The sequence below is a fragment of the Crassostrea angulata genome, chromosome 4 (assembly GCF_025612915.1).
Source record: "Crassostrea angulata isolate pt1a10 chromosome 4, ASM2561291v2, whole genome shotgun sequence".
Classification (NCBI taxonomy): domain Eukaryota; kingdom Metazoa; phylum Mollusca; class Bivalvia; order Ostreida; family Ostreidae; genus Magallana; species Magallana angulata.
Window position 1 is genome coordinate 39,499,873 of NC_069114.1, and position 21,149 is coordinate 39,521,021.

The 21,149-nt window shown below is 31.1% G+C and overlaps 1 protein-coding gene across 2 annotated transcripts; it reads left to right on the top strand.

Moving 5' to 3' along the window:
* The first annotated feature begins 3,043 nt into the window (after nt 1–3,043).
* Nucleotides 3,044–18,063, top strand: LOC128180610 (centromere protein F-like). Of its 2 annotated transcripts, XM_052848741.1 has the most exons (5): nt 3,044–3,364; nt 9,353–9,540; nt 13,791–14,076; nt 14,157–14,298; nt 16,683–18,062. In XM_052848741.1, exons 1-5 carry the CDS (start codon nt 3,226–3,228, stop codon nt 16,849–16,851), a joined length of 924 nt encoding a protein of 307 aa, XP_052704701.1. In that variant the 5' UTR covers nt 3,044–3,225; the 3' UTR covers nt 16,852–18,062. The 2 variants fall into 2 exon arrangements, with proteins under 2 accessions (XP_052704701.1, XP_052704700.1); XM_052848740.1 differs by lacking the exons at nt 3,044–3,364; nt 9,353–9,540 and having other exon boundaries at nt 11,881–14,076; nt 16,683–18,063.
* Nucleotides 18,064–21,149: the final 3,086 nt, after the last annotated feature.

The following is a 21,149-nucleotide window of genomic DNA, read 5'->3' on the forward strand; positions in this document are numbered from 1 at the left end:
GACAAGGCGAGGAAATTTCATCAATAAAAATATCAAAACATGTTTACCAACAGGATTGAGTCCTATATACAAATGCATCAGATTTTTTTTCTTTTCGATATATTTTTTTTTCATTTTAATTTTGCATTTTCATTGGTGGTTTCATATTTTCCCCTCTGTTGGTGGGCGTTGAAGCTACCGATCAAGTCGAACTGGACAATTAATGAATCGATTCTCTGAAGATTTCAGGATACGATAACCTTAGGACACGGATTACGAAGATGAAAGAAAAAATAATTGCTCATATGCTTCGCTGATTGATATGTCAATTTAAAAAATCGTACAGAAAGGAAAACTGGCGACTGAAACCGCACACCTCTTCATTGTCATCTCGAAAATAGCATTTTAATCCCCATACTCTAAAACTTTCTTCACATTTCATTTCTTAGTCAAGGAGTTAAAGGGATTAAACAAGAAATGAATTAATTTTATAAAAATATTATCCCGGATTATAAGGAAAAAATGCACTGTAATGGTTAGTGTCAACTAGAGATGGGGGGATTCGTTTTTTAATAAAGACAGTGTGCGTTAATTAGCGCGAGCGTATATATTCCCAACCCACACGGCAAGTCACCCCCCCCCTTCCTCCTCCAAGCAACCTAAATATAGACTGCAGTTTACAGACGTGTGTTTGTCCGTCAGTATGTGATTGCTTTTTTTTTTTATCATTTACAGAGAATATACAATTATTGGATTTTAGTGCGTAATTGATTTTTTCTACACCAGCTCAAACGACCTTAATATTTGTATATCTGATAACCACCCCAAAGGCTCTCGGCTTGATTCTTGCATTCTCCACGCTTAGAATATCTAGATCAGTATTGACCGATTAGGTCAATCTCCGAAAATCTGTGTTATACAAAATGTCCCCAAAAAGGCCTGTATTCCTTCTTTTGTAGATGGTAGTTGACACATATTATATTATTTAATCCCATTTTATCACATTTTAAAGACATTTTATATTTCAAAACCATTATATTGTCACATAGATATAAAGATCATTTATGTGTTATTTGCGCTTACTATCAGACAACATTGGGTTAATCTATTTTTTATTCTTTAATCATAGCTTGCACTTAATTAGTAGAATTAATTTGGGCATGCCGATTCTTTAACAGACAAAAGATGTATACTCATATGCACATACTTCGTCAAACAGCTACAATTTTTGTAAACATGGGAGAGGAGACAAAGAACATGCCTTCTTTACACATTTATTTTCAAACTAGTGATCATTAACATTTTATGTACAGTGTACATGTACAAAATGTAATTATAAACCATTTAATACTGAACTAAAATGCCATAATTAATTTAATTCCCCCCTCACTACCCCCACCCCCCACCAAGTTATGAAATAAAATATTAACGTTGTGCACAAAGTTTGGATGAGAAATAAAAGAAATCCAGTATTATGTAAGGAATGAATTTTAATTTTTTTTTTTAAGAAACATGTTAAGAATAATTAAGATCACAGTAAATAATAATGAAGAGAAAGAAATCAAGGTATACATATGAAATCCTTTAAAATTGACAAGAACTTAAGGACACCGCAGCAACAGTTTAAACTCCTAAATGTACAGTTTCCCACGTTCTCATAGCTATTCAACGTATTATATCACTCACAGCAGCTTAAGGAGACTTTATGTTTGCTCGCACCTCTATGACTGTTTTGACCTTCATTTGTTAAAGAGTTCGAGTTGAATAATGCATAATAGTCTGAAGATGTGTTTCAACGGCGTTCATCTACCTCAAGGGTGCTTGAAGATACTTGGATATCCGAAAATGGAAAACGGGCAAACAGAACAATCTCTCTCTCTCTCTCTCTCTCTCTCTCTCTCATTAAATGATGAGTAGTATACTTATACATGGTGTCCATTGCCACTGGAATGGAAGTTGTATTAAATATTTATAAATTTTTTGGCATTTAAAGATAAGAAAATTCCATATTATTAATCTAATTCCAGATGCTGATATTTCAAACATATTTATCAATAGGTTAACCAATATTACAACTTCTTAATTGTAGAATTGCCAGCTTCATCTCAATTTTAGATGTACACACCTGTCCACCTGGCACACCTTTAATTAACGGACTTGCTCAATCCTCCCTCCTCTTCCTGACACCCCCCGACAATAGCTCTCACCTAATCCTCTTGACCCGTCAGAGGCAGGGTGCCGATGTCTTTTATTGTCGACCCCGCCCAGAAACCTCACTTTCTATTCTGGAAGTACACGTGTATTTGAAAAAAAAAATATTTTAATGAGTTCTCAGGAATCCCCACCCCTTAAGACATTTTGTCCACTGTTAAACAGCAAGACTTGTATGTTTTGAATGAAAACATTCGAGTCATAAACATGTAGCTGAAATTCCTCTTTAGTAACAAACATATGATATACTTTGATCAATGTCTTTTTCTGTAACATACCCAAATAATATAGCCAACATATAGTTTTTTTTTTCTGGTTGTTTCCTTTAATTGTTTGATATTTTCTGTAAATTTCTTGGCATGTTGATTTAAAAACTGCTGAGAGGTTGATGATTTTTTTTCTTGCTCAATAAATGTAAATGTTGTTTTTCAGAACTTAAAAATCATCCAAAGATACATGTAGAGCTACTATATGGTGGATAACATGACCTACTTTTGAATCTTATCATTTTCTGCAAAATTAATTAGATTTTATATTTTAAATCAATCATCTTCTCCCTCTCTCCCCCTCTCTCTCTCTCTCTGAGAGACAGATGGTTAAATTTTCCCCAGAATAAATTATTCAATTATATCGTTTTGTATATAATTGAGAAAGGAATCAAAATATACTATTTTGATAGAAATCAATAAGTTCTGCATATCTGTCTGTTATTCTCAAAAGCACGAACTTTGTGTTTGGACCACGAGCTTGATCGCGTGCCCAACATCCACGAAAAATCGACTAAGAGTAAGGGGCGGGGCCGAAGCTGCAGGACCGCAATCACGTGATAATCTAATATAATGAGACTGGGAGTTACGATAATCTTTGCAGTCATCTAATACATTTAATTTCATAATATCAATAAGTGTCACAATTCGCAAACGTTGTATGATATTATAAATTAAAGATTTTTCAAAATAAGTAAGAGAAGAAAAACAACTCCCGATTCAGGGATCATGGCTGTTTAATTCCGATCTTACTATCTGAGACGAAAATATGGACTGCAGTCGAGTTCATGAGATGAGTTCTTATGATAAGTGTATGAAGGAGTGGGATAGGAGTGTGCAAGGACCGCAGGAGAAGGAACAAAGGGCAAGGCAGTACCCCGACTACTGCAGGACCATCAAAGTGCAGGGTGAGTCACGGAAGAATGTACATGACGATAAAAATGAATAGAGGACCTTTGGTTCGTTATACATGTATTTAAAATCATCATATTGTGATTTTAATACGTATTTATTTGTATTTTGACATGCATCTTGCAATCTGCATGTAGATTATATCTATCATTTCCAACTCTCTCTCTTTGAAAATTAAGAGATCAAATCTTGTCATTTTTAACTTCATATTACAGTTCCTAATTTTTTGTTGTAAGAATGGAATTTTCTTACCCTTAAAAGCCAGTAAATGTGATACATCTTGCATCACACTGGAAATAGACAACATGAACTTGTCTAAAACTTATAATCTTACAAGCCTATAATATTTTTTTTTAAACAGGACAACCGGAGAGAGAGAGAGAGAGAGAGAGAGAGAGAGAGAGAGAGAGAGAGAGAGAGAGAGAGAGAGAGAGAGAGACTAGTACTTAATATTATTTGGTGGTTGTAATGATCTAACAAATTTAAAAGAAAAAAACCTGAAAATGTCGTCTCACGTGTACGATCATCATAGTGTTATAGAACTAAATATTTAAATCCGAATTCGATATTGACATTACATTGTCAATTTTTCATTCTCAAACTAACTGCCTCAAGACTCAAATTCCGCTCTATGTAACCTGCTGAGTTGTATTTCATTAGATTTGATGGCATTGTAAATTTGTAACTTTTTCAAAATGCCATTTCTTTTGGTCGTGGATACGGATGTCAGCTGGATAGCCGCCATAAAAACGAACCTGTTAAATTTGTTATTCATTCCGATTGAAAGCTCATTAGATTCGGCGCGTGAAAGTATTTGCATTTAATTCTTTAGTCACAAATGATTGTTACAAATATTTAAAGAGTTCTTAAAATATAATTGGAAGTCAACAGGAAAGGATAAATATGAAAAGAAGACAAATCGATCTTCAATATTTAAAGAAATTGGTCTATGATTACTTTTAAAAAATTAAGAAAATATAAATCTTGACTGAAATAACAACTGTTCAATATTTGAAAGCAGGTTCCTTAAGAAAATGATGAAAGAATTGAAGAAAAAAACCATGAACAAGAATATCGTATTCTACCCTTCGGACATCTCTCGTTAGTGCACTGTTCTCTTAACCCGTAGATGATTTTCTACACTTAATTTGGAACAAAAGACCCAAGGTTAGCAGTTGTCAGATAAATCAGTAAAAATACCCTCTATACTATTCTTAAATTTCAAAAGCTTCTAGGGTTATGAACATGAATCTTAAACAAAAACTATTTTAAGTTGTTTTTAGCCTAATAGAATTTCTAGATTCAACAACCTTCACAGCAATTTGAGTATAAGAGGCACTTTTTTTAAAGTGAAAATGCATTAATTTGAAGAAAAAAAATCCTATGCTATTTTATGGAAATATTTTCTTTTTGCAGTTTTGCATTAAAAAAAAAACCCCACTTGTAATACAAATAAAACAAAAATATCAAAAACATTTTTAAAACAAAACAGAAAAGGTTTAAAATGACACAACTACTAGATGTACCATATCACTATGTTTTTCATCGATGTACCGGTATATGTTCATTGGATAAATAGGCACGATAAAACCATCAATTAATATAATATAATAATAATAATATAATAATAGTTTATTTCCAATCTTATGCCCAGAGGACATACAAGATTACAGATATTAGATAGAAAGCCTTCAAGAGAGGTATATATGTTCATCTGCATAAAGACGAACGATAAAAAATCGTGGACTGAATAACAATAAATGATTGTGTCGTTCACCTACTGAATTTTATTTTATAAATTTAATTGCACAATCGTATAAATAGTCGTGTACTTATTAAATAAAATAAAATTCAGTAAAAGACAATAATTATTGTTATCCTTTTGACTCCAAAATTATCAACAAACTTGTACACTATTCTTAGTCAATAACTTCATACACTTTTCATTATTTTGACAATTTACAAACTAACAATGATTTAAAAGAAAATGTTTAAAACAATGATAGTAGATACTTAATATTTAATAGTATATTATCTTTAGACTTAAATTTTGTTTTAGTTTTGGTTGTTAAAAAATCCACAATTTCTTATTACATGTTCAATTCAATTCAATTCGTTTATTCTCTCAAAGCCAAGTAAACTGTACAAGAGGTACATTATATACATATAACATATTAACATACAAACAGTCTGAATGAGCAGAGCTGGCTCATTTCGCTTATGGAGAACATATCAGACTGACCTCATACATTTTGGTAATGAAAATACATAGTTTTTCTTATAAATAAACAGTTGGTATTCATCAATAGATTACAGAACTTTAAAATATTTGATTGGACATTAGATAATGAAATTCGGTTGTTATTACTTAGATTGCAGATTCTTTCGTTAAGTTGTGAACTATTCCAGCGACCAACTTACATCAGAAGGCAATGGGATGTTCTAAATTTCACAGAGTTTAAACTCTTATGAAGATATATTTACTTTTAATTTATTTTTTGCGAGTTTAAACCCTTTTTTCATTTATGAATGATAATACAATATTACACCTACTGCAAATGTAATTTCAATTACGTATACCGCCTTATTCACATACTGAGTTCGTATATTTGTTCACACATCTAAATATTTGCGGTTTTTCTATCTGTGTAATCTATCTATGTAATACTATATATTGCTCTATTCCACTTAAAGACTACTTTTCACTGTGTTTTTACTTTATGATTTGTTTTAAAGAACTCATTAGTGAAGTGCATTTTCAAGGGAATCATTTTTGAAAGATGATTGCTGATATCATAATGAAATCAGCATTTTAAAATGGGTAGCGTAAAATCTTAACAAACAGTGGATAACGTAAATAAAAATGATAAATAATAATCTTCATTTCTAATGCAATAAATATTAAAAAAAATTTAATGTTGAAACATAGGTGGCATTTTCAAAATTATTGCATAAGTTACATGTAATTATAGATGATAGGAAATGTTCTATAAAGAAGTGGTTTTATCTCGGGGACCTTAATTTTTCTAGAAGATCTGTAATCTTTATGAAGGTCACTTTCATGGCGGACGGGACGATGACATTGTCACATGTCGCTTAATTATGAAAGGCTATTAAAGACTCTATAAAGTATGATTATTTCATGAATTTTCCATTATAAACTTTTAAAAAGCGTACGTCTTTGCAAGTCTAATTCTTTGCATTTGAATTAGATAAAGAACGCCTTCCCCTTTGTACTTGTTATAAAACAGATTCATATTAAATACCGGTATATATACAGAATAGTATCAAAGGTAGGTACTGTAATGATGAAGTATCTAAAAGTGTATTTACAATGTAGTAAATTAATATAAAAAAAAGATGGCAAATGAGCTAAAACACACACGAAAGTCAACAAATGCATTTTCAATTTATGTGATACTTATGAAGTCATCTCCCAAAGACAATACAATATATACTTGTAGTATTTTAATGTAACATGAATTAAATGTATATTAACAACATCATTAACCAAACATTATATATATCCTTGCATTTTGTGTAAGAAAATGTAAAATTGCTAGTCGACTTCTACTTTACCACAAGAATGTGAAAAAATGTCTATAATGTAACATTTTAATAAATCTTTCTTCGAAGTACAATTTTGTCTTAGTCTTATATGCCAGTATATCAAAAACACTATTCCCTTTTTGCATATTTCAAGACAGGTCTTCCAAACGATACTGCAATGTATCATCTTAATTCTAATTATGATGAATTTATTGGATTTAATACAATAGATCTACGATAATATTAACCATGCGTTAAAATATCAATGTGAATGTGTAAATCATATGTGCAGAGAATCTATAAGAAAACAATTTTCTTTCTTTTTCTTCTTTTTTTTTTTTTTTTTTTTTTTTTTTTTTTTTACAAAAGAAATAAGTAAATCCAGAAAAAAATCAACCCGCAGTTTCATTTTAATTAATATAATTTGGACCAAAAAATACTCTTGCTGAGAACATTAAATTTCAAACTAGCAAATGAAGAACTACCGAATGTGTTTATTGACATGTATTGAAATTGGCTCCATTTTGACACAGAGACATTTTTTGATACTGAGGTCTTGAAGCGAGGATAAAATGTGTTAAGGCGATCTAATAAAGCAAATTAATTTAATCAGTATTCAAAATGAACACTGTTCAATTAGCAACAACAGCGTACTAATAGTTAACTGGCCTTCATTGGTTCATGTCATTTTGAATTCAATTTTGTAAATGGTGTAAAGGAAGTATATGTAAGTGTTCTTTTGCTAAGACAGGAGTTCAGATATTAATAAGTGTAAAAATAATAAAAACAAAATTTCAAGTAAAATGAAATTCAAATTTTTTTTAAATTGTGAAAGACACACAACACACATTATAATTCACACCTGTTGCCATTTAAGAAATATTGTTAATAATGAAGTCCTTACCGTCCTTACAAAATCTGGTCATCATGCAGGTAGTGAACTACATGTAGTACTGTTTTTCTATATGGAGGCAATATAAGGGAGATCTCTAAATATTACACGTTAGAGCCAATACTTAGCCAATTCTTTGTACATCGTATATGAGTAATATTTAACAGGCAAATGTTAATAAATTTGCATCAAATTTAAAAAAAAGAATTGCATATAACACCTTTAAATTAATTGATATCATGACCTTTCAGTGACAAGCGAATTATCAATGTGCAATTTCTTTTGCAATCACCCATTCTCTCTCCAACAGATAAAATTTATGTAAAAATCAGTATCTCAAAAATAACGATTAGTTAAAAGGCTTACTTACCAAAAAAATTATAACATATCAAATTTTCAGAAATAAGACTTCAAACAAAAAAAGATTGTTCTTTATTAAATGTCGAGATACTAGTAATCCCACGTTTTTAAAACTGATTTTTATATTCCTTTACATACACAAAAACGTCTCGAACCATTCTAAACTGTCTCTTTGACAATGCGTAAAAAGCACATACACTTCAATTATTTTTATTTTGATATGATTAATTTCAGAACAATCACACAACTCATTTTCGATTACCAATTTAAAGCAAAACCACCGACACGAACCAGCAATATAATTTTCAGTAATACTACGCGTCGAGCTTAGTGGAATCAATTGGTAATTAGATTTATGAGTTCATATTTCATCGACACAGTCTCTTATATAATGCAGCTAGGCAGCTTTCGTGAGGTAAAATGAACGCCCTTGAAAATAACCAGTGGAACCCTATACTCTTGAAAGAGATACAAATGGTTTTTGAATGAAAACTATTAATTGTACTCTGTAGATATTGTCGCTGATTATAGTAGTTGATTGAGCGAGTTTTCCTTGGGTGGTATTTGAACTTGAGCATTCACAATGAGAAAGAGAGGGGAAATCGGTGCAGCCTGTTTTGATGATGCTTGTAATGAAAAGCGAATCTAATTGGTTGTGATTTGCCGAATAATAAGTACCGCAGACATTTTCAGCGTCAATTTATACCCTCAAGATATAATAAACAGAGGTTAGATTAAAATGATAAAAATCTTAACATTTATACAGTTTAAAATAATACAGTTTATTGCAGTAAAAAAATTCGATTTGATTTTCATAACATACATCTATATCTTAAATTTCATTTCATATAAAGTTGAGTTGTAAATATATTTACTTCCACTTTCCCACCAAATTTGAATATGAATTATGTAAAAGAATAGCAGAGATGACAAAACCTAAATCATCAAAAGGACAAGAAAACTGTAACGAGAACAAATTAAAAGAAGTTTTGAAAAAAAGATACCCATAAGTACTGTTTTCTCTCCTTTTTTAATAAAAAAAGAAACCTTATTATACAGCTTTGTGTTATACCATATACGCGGGAGAAATTAATGCTAATACTATTAATAATGGTCTGGACAATTAGTGTGAATTTGCTTGCTTTATTTGTTTGCTATATGTATATAACTTTGTTCATTTAAGATTCTCACGGAGGAGTTAAGGAGTTAGTTTTTCCCAAAGCTCTTGATTTAGACCGTCCAAAGAGGGCCAGAACGACATTTTCCCCGGAGCAGTTATATCAGCTGGAGAAAGAATTCCAGAGAAACCAGTATTTGGTCGGCAAAGAAAGAACGGAGCTTGCAAAACTGTTAAAGTTATCGGAAACTCAGGTTAGTTTTGATATGTACCAGTACAGTGTATATTAAACATCTATTTATTAGTGAGATTATTTGATTCTTACAAAAGTTTATGAAATAATATAGCTTCATTTAGGATACTGCTACTCATTATCATTTTTATCTCATCATATTACATAAGGGTTTTCCCTAATGATTTTGGTATTGAAATCTTCTATTTTCTCCCAGGTAAAGGTGTGGTTTCAAAACAGACGAACGAAATACAAGCGAGATAGGTCACGTGACCATGAATCTGCAGATTCTAAATCTGAAAGTTTAGCGACATGTAATATATTAAGACTTCTGCAAAATCAAGTTCCAAGACCAACTTGCACGAGTTACCTTCCTCCATATCCCTATGGATTTTCTGGATTCAGTGCTTCATGATATTTTTTTTTTATTAAAGGAGAAACTGTTGTATATTCAGATCAGTAAAATGGATGTTGTAAATCTCCATTATTTGTTCACATATGTATTTTGTCAGCCAATTTGATGTCATGCTTTGATATTTGTTTTTGCTACCTGTATGTACATATAATTATTTGATTTATTATTTGTAATACTAAAAAAAGAATAATGCAATATACAATCTAACTTTAATTCATAGTTTTTTTAATTTCTTGAAATCTTTAGTGTTCATACACATATTCAAAAGACTAGTCTGAATGATATTCCAGTAGAATGGTTGAAGATGAAGTTGGTTTGATTAGGAAGGTTATGGATATTGTACACCATATCTGCATAAAGATTCTTTTTTAAAAGTGTAACGCTTTTAGAGAGGGCTTAAATAAAATCAAAATGTATCTAATATTGTATGATGGGCCACCTTTTCAATTTACGCCAAGATAATCTCACCGACATTATGTCTTATTGTAAACTTTGAATTGGCTGAGTGAATGTTAATGCAAAAATATCGTAAATTTTGTATTTACACCCATCCGTAACATTTCAAATGAACAATATATGGCAATTACATCTCACACACCTCCATATGTTCTATCTGCGAATCTAAAAAGTTAGGATCAAAATAGTCTAGGAATGAAAAAGCTAATGAAACTTAATTATCTTCAGTTATATGAAAATAAGATCATATTAAAATTCTGAACTATACTTTGGCTATAAAAAAAACGTAAATTATTGTTGATCATACACTGTGTTTTTTAAAATCGTAAATAACTTTTATATATCAAGAACAATAAGAACTATGAATTGAATGTATGTGTATCTATGTGTAACTTAGCACACATAAGCATGCTGTATTTTTGAACTCTATATTTTTAATTTTTAAGTAAGGCATTTAAAGTACATCTTTAAAGCATATTACAATAGGTATACAGCTTGTTTGTCATCCTAGTTTTTTGTACACTGTAAATTTGGTGCTTTTCTAGTGTTTCAATATTTATATTGGATCTGACGGAAACCTTATTACAAGTTAGTGATATTGGCACAGTTGTCCGATTTAAAATTTAATTTGAACATGATATATAACATATCCGACACCTAACTTCATATTATTTAAAAATCAAAATTTGTGTATACACGGAAATTACAAATTGTTATTTCAAAAATAAAGATTGATTACGTTTATCTGTGAGATTTGAAGTTAAACAATTGCAAATAAAAGCGAGTTATTTCTCTTTGCATATCATTTAAGTTATGGAGATTGTGCTATAATATACAAAAATACTATAGTCTAAAAATAACCGCCACCAATCAGCCCAATCAGCCCTCTTAACATGATGCACATAAATTTACAAATAAATACTAGTAGTAAAACGATTATCCTCTATTATCTTTTGATTTCGTATTTGATTGCCTTTCATTTTGATTTCCTCTTGATTCGGGTATTTTGTCTTATTTCGGCGAAAAAATTGGGACGCGATTCACTCACTTTTTGGGGGCAGTCGTAACTCTGACTTGTAAAGTTTTTAGATGTCTGAGACTCGATCAATAAGCTGCCATAACAATTTCGAACATTTTTTAACCTGTTCAAATCTGTCACAAGGTCAGGAATGGCGGTTAAATTAAACCTATATCTTTACAATCAAAAGATTTTACTTCTCAAATAATATATTTAATTTAATATGATTTGCCTGTATTTTTATATGTAGTTTTATTAACATTTTGATATTTTATTTAGGCGAGTTGAGTAACATGAATAGCTAGTAATGTCATTTCAAGTACGTTTAGGGGGCAATCCTCGGAAAAGGAAACACGGTAGTGTCAAAGTGTCAAAATACTCTACAGAAGTGTCAATGACAGTTGTGTTAATAACACAATAAGTGTTTTAAATTCAGCAGATAAAAATGCGAAGAATATACAAGTATTAACACTCTAACTGAATATAAGCCAGCAGTAAAAAAAATTAATATAAAAAGCAAACTGTTTCATAGTATTTTTGATATTCAAAATACTGGTTTTGCAGAATTCGTCGAAAAAATCCTAATCATTAGACACTGACAAAAGGCCATTTTTAAGGTTAAGGAACCCAAAAGAAGATGGCAAAACTGAACTGGATTCCATTTATTCTGTTTCTTTTAGTAGCCATTGAATGTGGAATAACGCAATTAATTTTTGATGACCAGGAAAGCTTTGCTGAACCTTCAAAACACGTGGATCAACAGGTAAAGAATCTTTTGCTGTCAAAATTTGCTTCAACTGACTTCGAAATAGGCAGAATGTTAAATGACATGAAAAAGCAAATTACCAGTGACTTGGAATCTAAATTGCTGTTGAATGTAAACAATCGTATTTCTAAAATGGAGGATGAAATACGAATAATGAAGGAAAACTGCGCATTAAAAGAAAACAGTGAACATGAATTGACTACAAGTATTACAGACACATTAAACTCGAAATTAAATTTCAGTCTTAAGGAAATGGGCCTTTCTAATAATGTGTCGTATAATTCATTAGAAGAAAAAATGTCAAATTTGACAAAGAACTTAAAAATCAAACTAGACCGATTGGAACCAAAAGTAGCCGAGCTTGAAAACAATGTCTCGATTTTACATTCAGAGTTTGAAGATAAACTTAATACCAGTCTAGAATTTTTCCAAATGAAAACAAATAAGAGTGAACATTTTTTTAAGGAAAGCAATGCATTCGCTGTTGACAATTCTGTAAGAATGAAACAGCAACTTGAAACTGATTTCAATGAAAAGTTATTGTCATTTTTAACAAATATCACCAACTTGATACAGATCACAAATGATCGGCTGGACCTTGAAAGTTTTAATAACAGTGTTACGATGTCTTTATTTGAACAAAAAATGCGAGATTTACAAACTGAAGAAAAGGAGTTGATAACGAATATAACTGAAACTTTTGACTCAAAAATTAATGCAAAATTTCTAGAAACAAGCCTTACAATGAACAAATCGTTCGGTTTAGTAGACGAAAAGATGTCAAGTCTCGCAGAAAGCACGAAAGTCAAAATAGACCGATCGGAATCAAAAATAGCTGAAATTGGACAAAATGTTTCAATTTTGCAATCAAACTTTCAGGAGGAATTCAATAACAGTTTGACAAGTATCCGAATGGAAGTTATAACAACAGAAGAAAATCTTCAGAAAAACGTTTCGATGGCAGTTAATAATTCTATAAGAATGATCCAGCAACTTGAAACCTATTTCAATGATCAGTTATCGTTATATGTAAAAAACTTCACAGATATGATTCATATTACAAATATACGCGTTGAACTGGAAAGTTATAACCAAAATTCGACAACGCTTTCATTGGAACAAAAAATAAACCAACTACAAAAGGACAAATATAACATAGAAGATGAATTAATGACAACAAAAACAGATTTGTCACTGTTAAAAAGACAAGGCATAGTTGAAAGGCGCGCCTTACAGTATCAGCTGAATGAAAATCATAAAGAAGTTTCTACTTGGATGAACGGCACACGAAAAGAGCAAGAGAACATGTTTGATGTATTTGCTAATAACTTGTCAGACGTAGTAGCTTTGGCTTTGCAACAAATGTCTCATGTAAATGATTCATTTTATCATAAAACCAGTGTAATTCAAAAACAGTTTCATTCAATCATTCAAAATGTTTCAAATACCTCAGCTAAGGTAAAGCAACTTGAATTAAAAACAATTCAAGGCATTAGAAATCTTGGCACAGAAACTAACAAAACCGCAGAACAAGTTTTAAAATTTGAGGTTGATTTTAATTCATGTAAAAGACAAATGGAAGAACTCGAAAAGTATCAGAATGTTCTTGAGGTACAGAATAACATCACCTTTGAACAGATGGGGTTGATTAAAGGAAACATATCGATATGGAACAAACAACTTCAAACAGCAATCGATTTAAACAATGACGTCAAAGCTGAAAAGAATAGAACGATTCTAGAGTTCAATCGAGTAATGGTGAATATATCAAATATACGGAATACCATTCGTGGTTTCGAGACATACCATGCCAACCAAAATTCAAGATTAGGAAGCATTGAGAGACGTCAAACAAACATTTCCTCAACCCTTTCCAACTTAAGAAATTCCATGAATTACGTTGGTAGGTGAATAACAATATATTTATGATTTAAACTTTTCATTTAATGCAATTCTATCATATCATGTTATTCTATAATGTAGGTATGGGTTTAATTCGCTTGAAAAATGGTGGCAGCACCTATGGTAGGGTAGAACTATATTACAATGGGGCATGGGGCACTGTTTGTGACGATTCATGGGACAGCAACGATGCATATGTGGCATGTCGTATGTTGGGACTAAGGTAAGCACTATTTTACTATATTTAACTATAATCTGGTTCTTATTCAATATGCTTATTGAAAATTAAAAAGTGTGTTTGTCTATTTTCCACCGTTATTTGTTTTAAGAACGGCATTTTTTTCCTAATAAATTTTGATATTGAATATACATGTAATTATTTGACTGATTCATTTCATTAGTATAACTTTTTTCGGCTGAGTTATTCTTGTCTTACACAAATGGCAAAGTAAGTGCCCACTTCCTGTGTTAACATTTTTTAGTCAAGTCGGGGCAAAACTTAATTTAAAGAAAGACAACTTCTGATCCTTCACAATTTATTGGCATTGCATTTGCTGAGAGATAAAGAACTTATGGCAATGGACGCTGATCTTAAGTCTTATATTATGTAGAATTTTGGTGATAAATGAAGAAATTTTAAGATTATCAAGGGACATAAAACAACAAACAAATTAACCGTTACAAATTGAATAATTTTAGGTTAACTAACATCTTTATGAACTGTTTATATAAACATAACCTGAAAGTATTTATAGCAAATTGTGTCTCAGTTCTGTTATCCTTTTAAGGGGATCTAAACCGAAACGGCATACGTATCATCAAGATCTAATCTAAGATAAAAACAGATCAGAAAGAATGATTTCTAGAGCATATATAAATAGAACCGGTTATGAGACCCTACATTGACAATACAAATACCTCTTTATATTTATTGGAAGTCAACAAAACAGCATTTTATATAATTATGTAAACAAAAAACACTGTCTGCCAGCTCACACACCAGGAATGAGATGGTTTCATATTTTACAAGTCCTGTATATCCATTTTTGGCAAAATCATATACAGTAACACAGGAGCCAGTAATAGAAATATATTGAATCATTGTCCTCTCATGACAGTACATAATTTTGCTTCACACCCAGGCATATTGTAACGGGATAGGAGAAATAATGAAGGACCAGACCGGGTTTCGAACCTGGGCCCTCTGAATCTCTAGTCAGGTGCTCTACCAACTAAGCTATCTGGCGCCGGCATTCGAATCGGTCTGACCGTCAAATTCCTCCCCCCTTAAATGATCTTCGTCCCCAAAGATGACCCCAGGCTCCCCCCTGGCAGGAGTTCACCTGTCAGTTCCAGGGGTTGGTCACGGCACCAAATGTAACGGGATGGTAGAAATAATGACGGACCATATCAGGTTTTGAACCCGGGACCCCTGAATCTCTAGTCAAGTGCTCAACTAACTGAGCTATCTGGCGCCGGTATTCGAACCGGTCTGACCGTCACAATATCATATGTAATGCTTTGAACGCAGAAGCATTGAGAGATATTCTACATACTGTTTTGGCAAATGTTAGTGTCAAGTATTGAATAACGCCCCATCCTTAACCGAAGATAGATACTGACTATTCTTATCATTTCCCTTTATGCATTCTTTCACGCCAAATTTTTTTTAAATCTTAAAGTTGGATTGCTTAATTTAAGAAAGTTTATGGAGATAAAATGGCGCAGTGTAATATTATTAGTAAATGATTTTGTTTTTAATTTTGTGATACATCAATATTACGATGTTTTCTACAATATTTATAAATTTGTGGGGTCACTTTTTGTCTTGCTGAATATATACATTTATCTTAATTTAAATTAAACCCAATAAAAAATTGATAACGTTATTGATCTTTCTACATGGTGGTATCACTATTTTAAATGAATAAAATCAATACTTTAAATTTTTGGATTTTTTATTCTTAAATTGAACGAAATATGACAGCACAAAATATTCAAGCTAATTTTCGTGTGACTTTTTTGTGACAGTTTCTGTTTTTAAAAGATCAGAAAGTAATACATTGCATTTGTTTTCATTTTAAAATTAACAGAATTAAAATGAGAATATATCTATGATTCTATAAAACAATTATAATTTATTACAACTTATTAATAAAAATTAAAGCCGTTTGAATTTCTCACAAATAAGTTTTTTTTAATTTGGAAATAGACCACAACACAGTTGACCAGAGTATAAATCGAAATATAGATGTCTTTTTAATATATCCATGAATTATGCAAACGATTGTTCAAAGTACCTTACCTTGATGTACAGTTGCAATGATTACTGTATACAGGAATATATTCGCCCCATTTTTTTTCGCCCGCTTTAGTTGTCAGCGAAAGAATTTAAGAAAGGGGATTATTCCTTTTACAATGACTATGTCTATGCGAATTTAAGATGGGGGTGAAACCATTTTCAAGTGTAGAAGGGCGAAAATAACACTGTGCAAAAAATAAGCATGTAAACAGTGTAACATTTTACTAAAATTATATTCTAAAATAATTGTTCTGTCTCTCTTTAAGAGCCTTATAAAGTACATTTGTTGAATTTATCTTTTCAAGTGGTGGCACGCCCAAGTCTTCGGCATACTATGGTCAGGGATCCGGAAGTATCTTGCTAGATGATCTTCAATGTAGTGGATCGGAGTCTTCTCTGTTTGCCTGTAATCGTCCAGCCGTGGGTTCTCACAACTGCGGACACGGCGAAGACGCAGGAGTTATATGCTCTTGATCTACACATCCTTTGGATAATTTTTTTATCCCCCTCAATTTTTTTATTTTGTATAGAGAACACAATACGTTCACGTCTTTTGAAAATTGAAATAGAAAAGATATATTTTACGAAAAATCTTACTAAATTAAATGATAAATGGTAAAAAACATTTGGATGTGAAAACGATTACTCTTCTTGTAGTTTGTAAAGTGCAGGTAATTGACCATTTCAAGTTTATTCTTTAAATTTGTAAAATTATGAGGAAAACACGGCAAAAAAAATGAATACAACTAATATCCCCCATTTTAAACAGCTCTATTTACAATTTTAGAATCGACATTTGCTTGATAAACAGTAAACCATAATTTACGTTGCATTGTAAATCTTTCATTGAAATACTATCCCAAGTTTCAGCCAAAGTAAAAGAAAGAAAAAAGCAACAAACAAACAAACAAATGAAAAAAAAGAAGAAAAAAAGACACTTAATAAATTTGATTCTTCAAAATACTACAGTAATAAAGTGATGTATGCAAAGAAAACATGTACGTACATGTAGATGTAATATAGGAATGGAAATACATCTTCAGATGTATAACCTTTTTTACAATGGAATTATTTAACAAAAATAAAAAAGACACAATTACAATTTTGAAAATTAACGCTCCAATTACATCGTTAATTGCATGTTAGTGTTGACATACAAAAAAGTAAAAATAAATTCAAAATGATTATAAAAGTGCATTAATCTCTTATTAAGTATTAATAAACCTTATTAAGGACATCATACTTTAAACACACACATGTATAAAATCTATTTCATTGTCGGCCATTCAGGCCATCCAAGGCTCATTTAAATAAACAATATCTGACTCTTAAAGAGGCACGGTCACGAATTTGGTATAAATGTATTCTTCCGTTTTTAATGCTTAAAAGGTTGTAGTATTTAATAGTCAACAAAAACTTAATTGTCATTGGTCAAGCTATAAGCGAGATACAGAGCTCACAAATATATTTTTATGTAAACTAAGCTCATGTAACGTTTTGTTTACATTTTGAATTTCCAGATTTAGACCAAAAATGAATGTGACAAACGCTAAGAACTGTTATTTTTGTATATTTACATTCTCCAGTGTCTTTGCCTGCGATAACACTACGTATCGATTTTGTACTATATAACCCATAATACAAATGACGCTAAATTGAGGCGCCAGTGGGCTTTGCTTATTTATATTTAAATATTTAATCTTAGGATGGCTTAAAATTATATAAATAAAGGTAATAAGGAATCATTCTTTGAATATTATGAGGTGATCATTTCGGTTGGGGCGTGATCAAATCTATCATATTTATTGGATTTGATCACGCCCCGACCGAAATTATCACCTCATAATACTCAAAGAATGATTCCTTATTCCTTATTCAAAACGAATAGGTAGATAAAAAAATAGCCTATGTAAAAAAAAAGAACTTTTATTAGTATATTGAACCAATGTGAACAAAACCTTGACACGAACCTTGTTTACAAAACAAAGAATTGTAAGCTAGCTTTGTATCTTGCTTATAACTCCACGACTGACACTCAAATTAGGCTGAGCATATATTAGAAATGCATTATTAAAGCATTGTAAACAATAAAAATAGAAAAATGAAAATTGACCAAAATCGTGACCATGCCCCTTAAAGCTGTGCCTTTTTCACGTTTTTCTTGTTTTTAACTTTTTATGTAAGAAGTTTCATTATTCCGAAAGTTCAAAGTCTTGTGGAAATGGATCTTTTCATATAGTATTCGTGTCTTGTTACTTTAATTTATACCAATGAATTAAAATTCCGGAGAAAAAATAACATACCTTCTGACAAATATTATCTTATTAGCAGATTTCATTTCAAATATTTCATTCTTCTTACAAAAAATATATTAAATACATGTTGTTCACCAAATAAAGTTATCCTAATACCTAAGTAATACTTAAAATATACTGAGATATCTTTTTTATTTGAATATATTTATTGTGCAAATATAAATCGAAATAAGTGGATAAGTCAGCATGTTATGCCTATGAATACTTTAGATATCCATTTGCCGTCACCACTATTTAAAAAATGGTCCGGTGCAGCATGAGAAAAAATATATATTGATGTACATACGAATCCATACATAAAAAACTGATGCTTAATTTGTAGAATACAGAGGAGCCTCAGTTATTCGGAGTCTTTTGTTTAAAGTTTAATCGTCCGGATAGGTAAGGCGTCCGGATTGCGTAGCGCATTGAGGAAAAAGTTTTCCGGTCAATTTTTTCTTTGATACGTCGATCAATAGAAATATTTTTAGCTTTATTTCTTATCATTTAATAAAACATTTTCAAATCAAAAAATGTTAAGTGTCATTGATCAAAAATGTAAATAATGTAAATGAAACGGCTCGTATGAATTCAAAACAACAAAAGCAACAATATTCAAAATGGATGCGCATTCAGCTGATGCAGAGCTACTGAGTTGAATTAAAGGATTAAACACACATAGTGAGTTAAAATCTGAACCGGCTGAATTGAAAACAAAAGGAAAATACGCGCGATAGCTTGTGATATTATTCACTGTGCTGAAAAATTCGTAATAAAACTAGTTTTCATGTGTGATCGCTGGAATATGCAACTGGACATAACCATCCAAGGAAAGGCGATCATGGACGAAAATAGTTGACATGTCGACAAAGAATAGTATGTATAAGCGACTTTTGTAAACGTTGTGGTTACTAGCTAGCCAGTGATGTACTTAAATGTATATCTGCCGCTTGGAATGCGCCGGAGGAGTTGATGCATCACTCTTAGCTTTGCTTTACGATGCTTATTCTGATGACCGATCATGTACGTGTGTAAATTTAAAATCTAAAAATCATCGTTACCAAATTTGAACAGCAGTGTTACCGTGAAAGTGTATAGGCCTATATGTTCTTTATAATTAATCTGGAAAAGGAACAGCCAGTCTCACAGTAATGTTGATTGATCTCAAGCAGATGAAATCGTGAGAAGACGCTTAATTTTCTATATCGTGAATCAAATAATGTGTTTTGTTTATTCTTGCAGGTGAAACTTTCAAGTTTTTATGTTTATAAAATTGTATTTTGTCTGCTGACAATAAAACAGACATAACTTTACATTTTTTGACAGTGTTTATTTTGGAAATTCCCGTTCTATAAATGGTGTTGGATTAGAACAGTTTAGAAAAGTAGATTCGGCAAAGTTTTATTGATGCAGGCATCAAAGAAATTTTTCGACCAATCAGGAGCGCCAATATCTCATCAAACGAATAAATATTAAATGCTCATCGGATCAACACGCCAATCATACCTTCCTATTGTTATAATTAAAATAATTATATAAAAAAACATTATCCATTTCTAAAACAACAAAATCATTCATTATTCTAACATGTACATTTATTTACAAAGTGTTGGGATGCGCATGTTAAAACAAGCGTTTAACCTCAATTTATGTCCAATACAGAAATACAATAAAAATAAATTAAATCATCTTTTAAGTCGGATTCACATAAAAGATAGTGGGAGTCCAATCACCCCGCAAGTAAAACATGTGTGTTACATAAAGCGTTTAGCGTATACGCTAACCGCTTAAAAATCCGAAATACATTGTATTCTATAATAAAAATTGATTTGACGACAAATATACGTCCGACAACAGAATATATGCATGTATTTGTTTATATAAATCACACGAAACTATATGTCAGGTTAAGGAAAACAACAAAGAATTAGATATAGATGAGAAAAGCTAAAACAGATAAAAATAGTTATAATCTTGGAAAAAAGGAAAGAAAAATTCCACTTTCTACGTTGATTTTACCAATCTATTTTTCGAAAATGTCACGATCTTGAACTATTTTATGACCTATGGGTGTATAAATGCACTGTAAGTATACAACACATTTAAGTGGAGGCTTTTGAAACCGGAAAAAGACTCCATAGAAGTATCTAAAGAAGCATGCTGAGACAACAAATGAAAAATTTTGAACAAAGGTCAATGTTAGAAAGAATCATTTAAGTAGGTTAGAAAATATGTATCTTATTGTGAAATAGAAATTGAAAGCTCTTGAACAAAGTTCAGTGTTGAATTGATGCTCTCGAGTCCCGAGTCGCTTCGAAGAACAATTGTGACACAGTAAATGTTAGCAGCATATATTTCTAAAACATATATCAATTTGTCAAGAATATATCATAACTGGAAATCTTTAAAATGTAATTTAGAAAAATTAAAGGATCAAATGAATTCCAACGCATTTCTTGTAAATCTGAAATTTAAGAT

Coding starts and splice junctions, on each gene's coding strand:
- LOC128180610 (XM_052848740.1), top strand. CDS start 12,045: ATGGCAAAACTGAACTGGATTCCATTTATTCTGTTTCTTTTAGTAGCC. Junction 14,077..14,156: donor AAATTCCATGAATTACGTTG/GTAGGTGAATAA, acceptor TCTATAATGTAG/GTATGGGTTTAATTCGCTTG. Junction 14,299..16,682: donor TGTCGTATGTTGGGACTAAG/GTAAGCACTATT, acceptor TATCTTTTCAAG/TGGTGGCACGCCCAAGTCTT.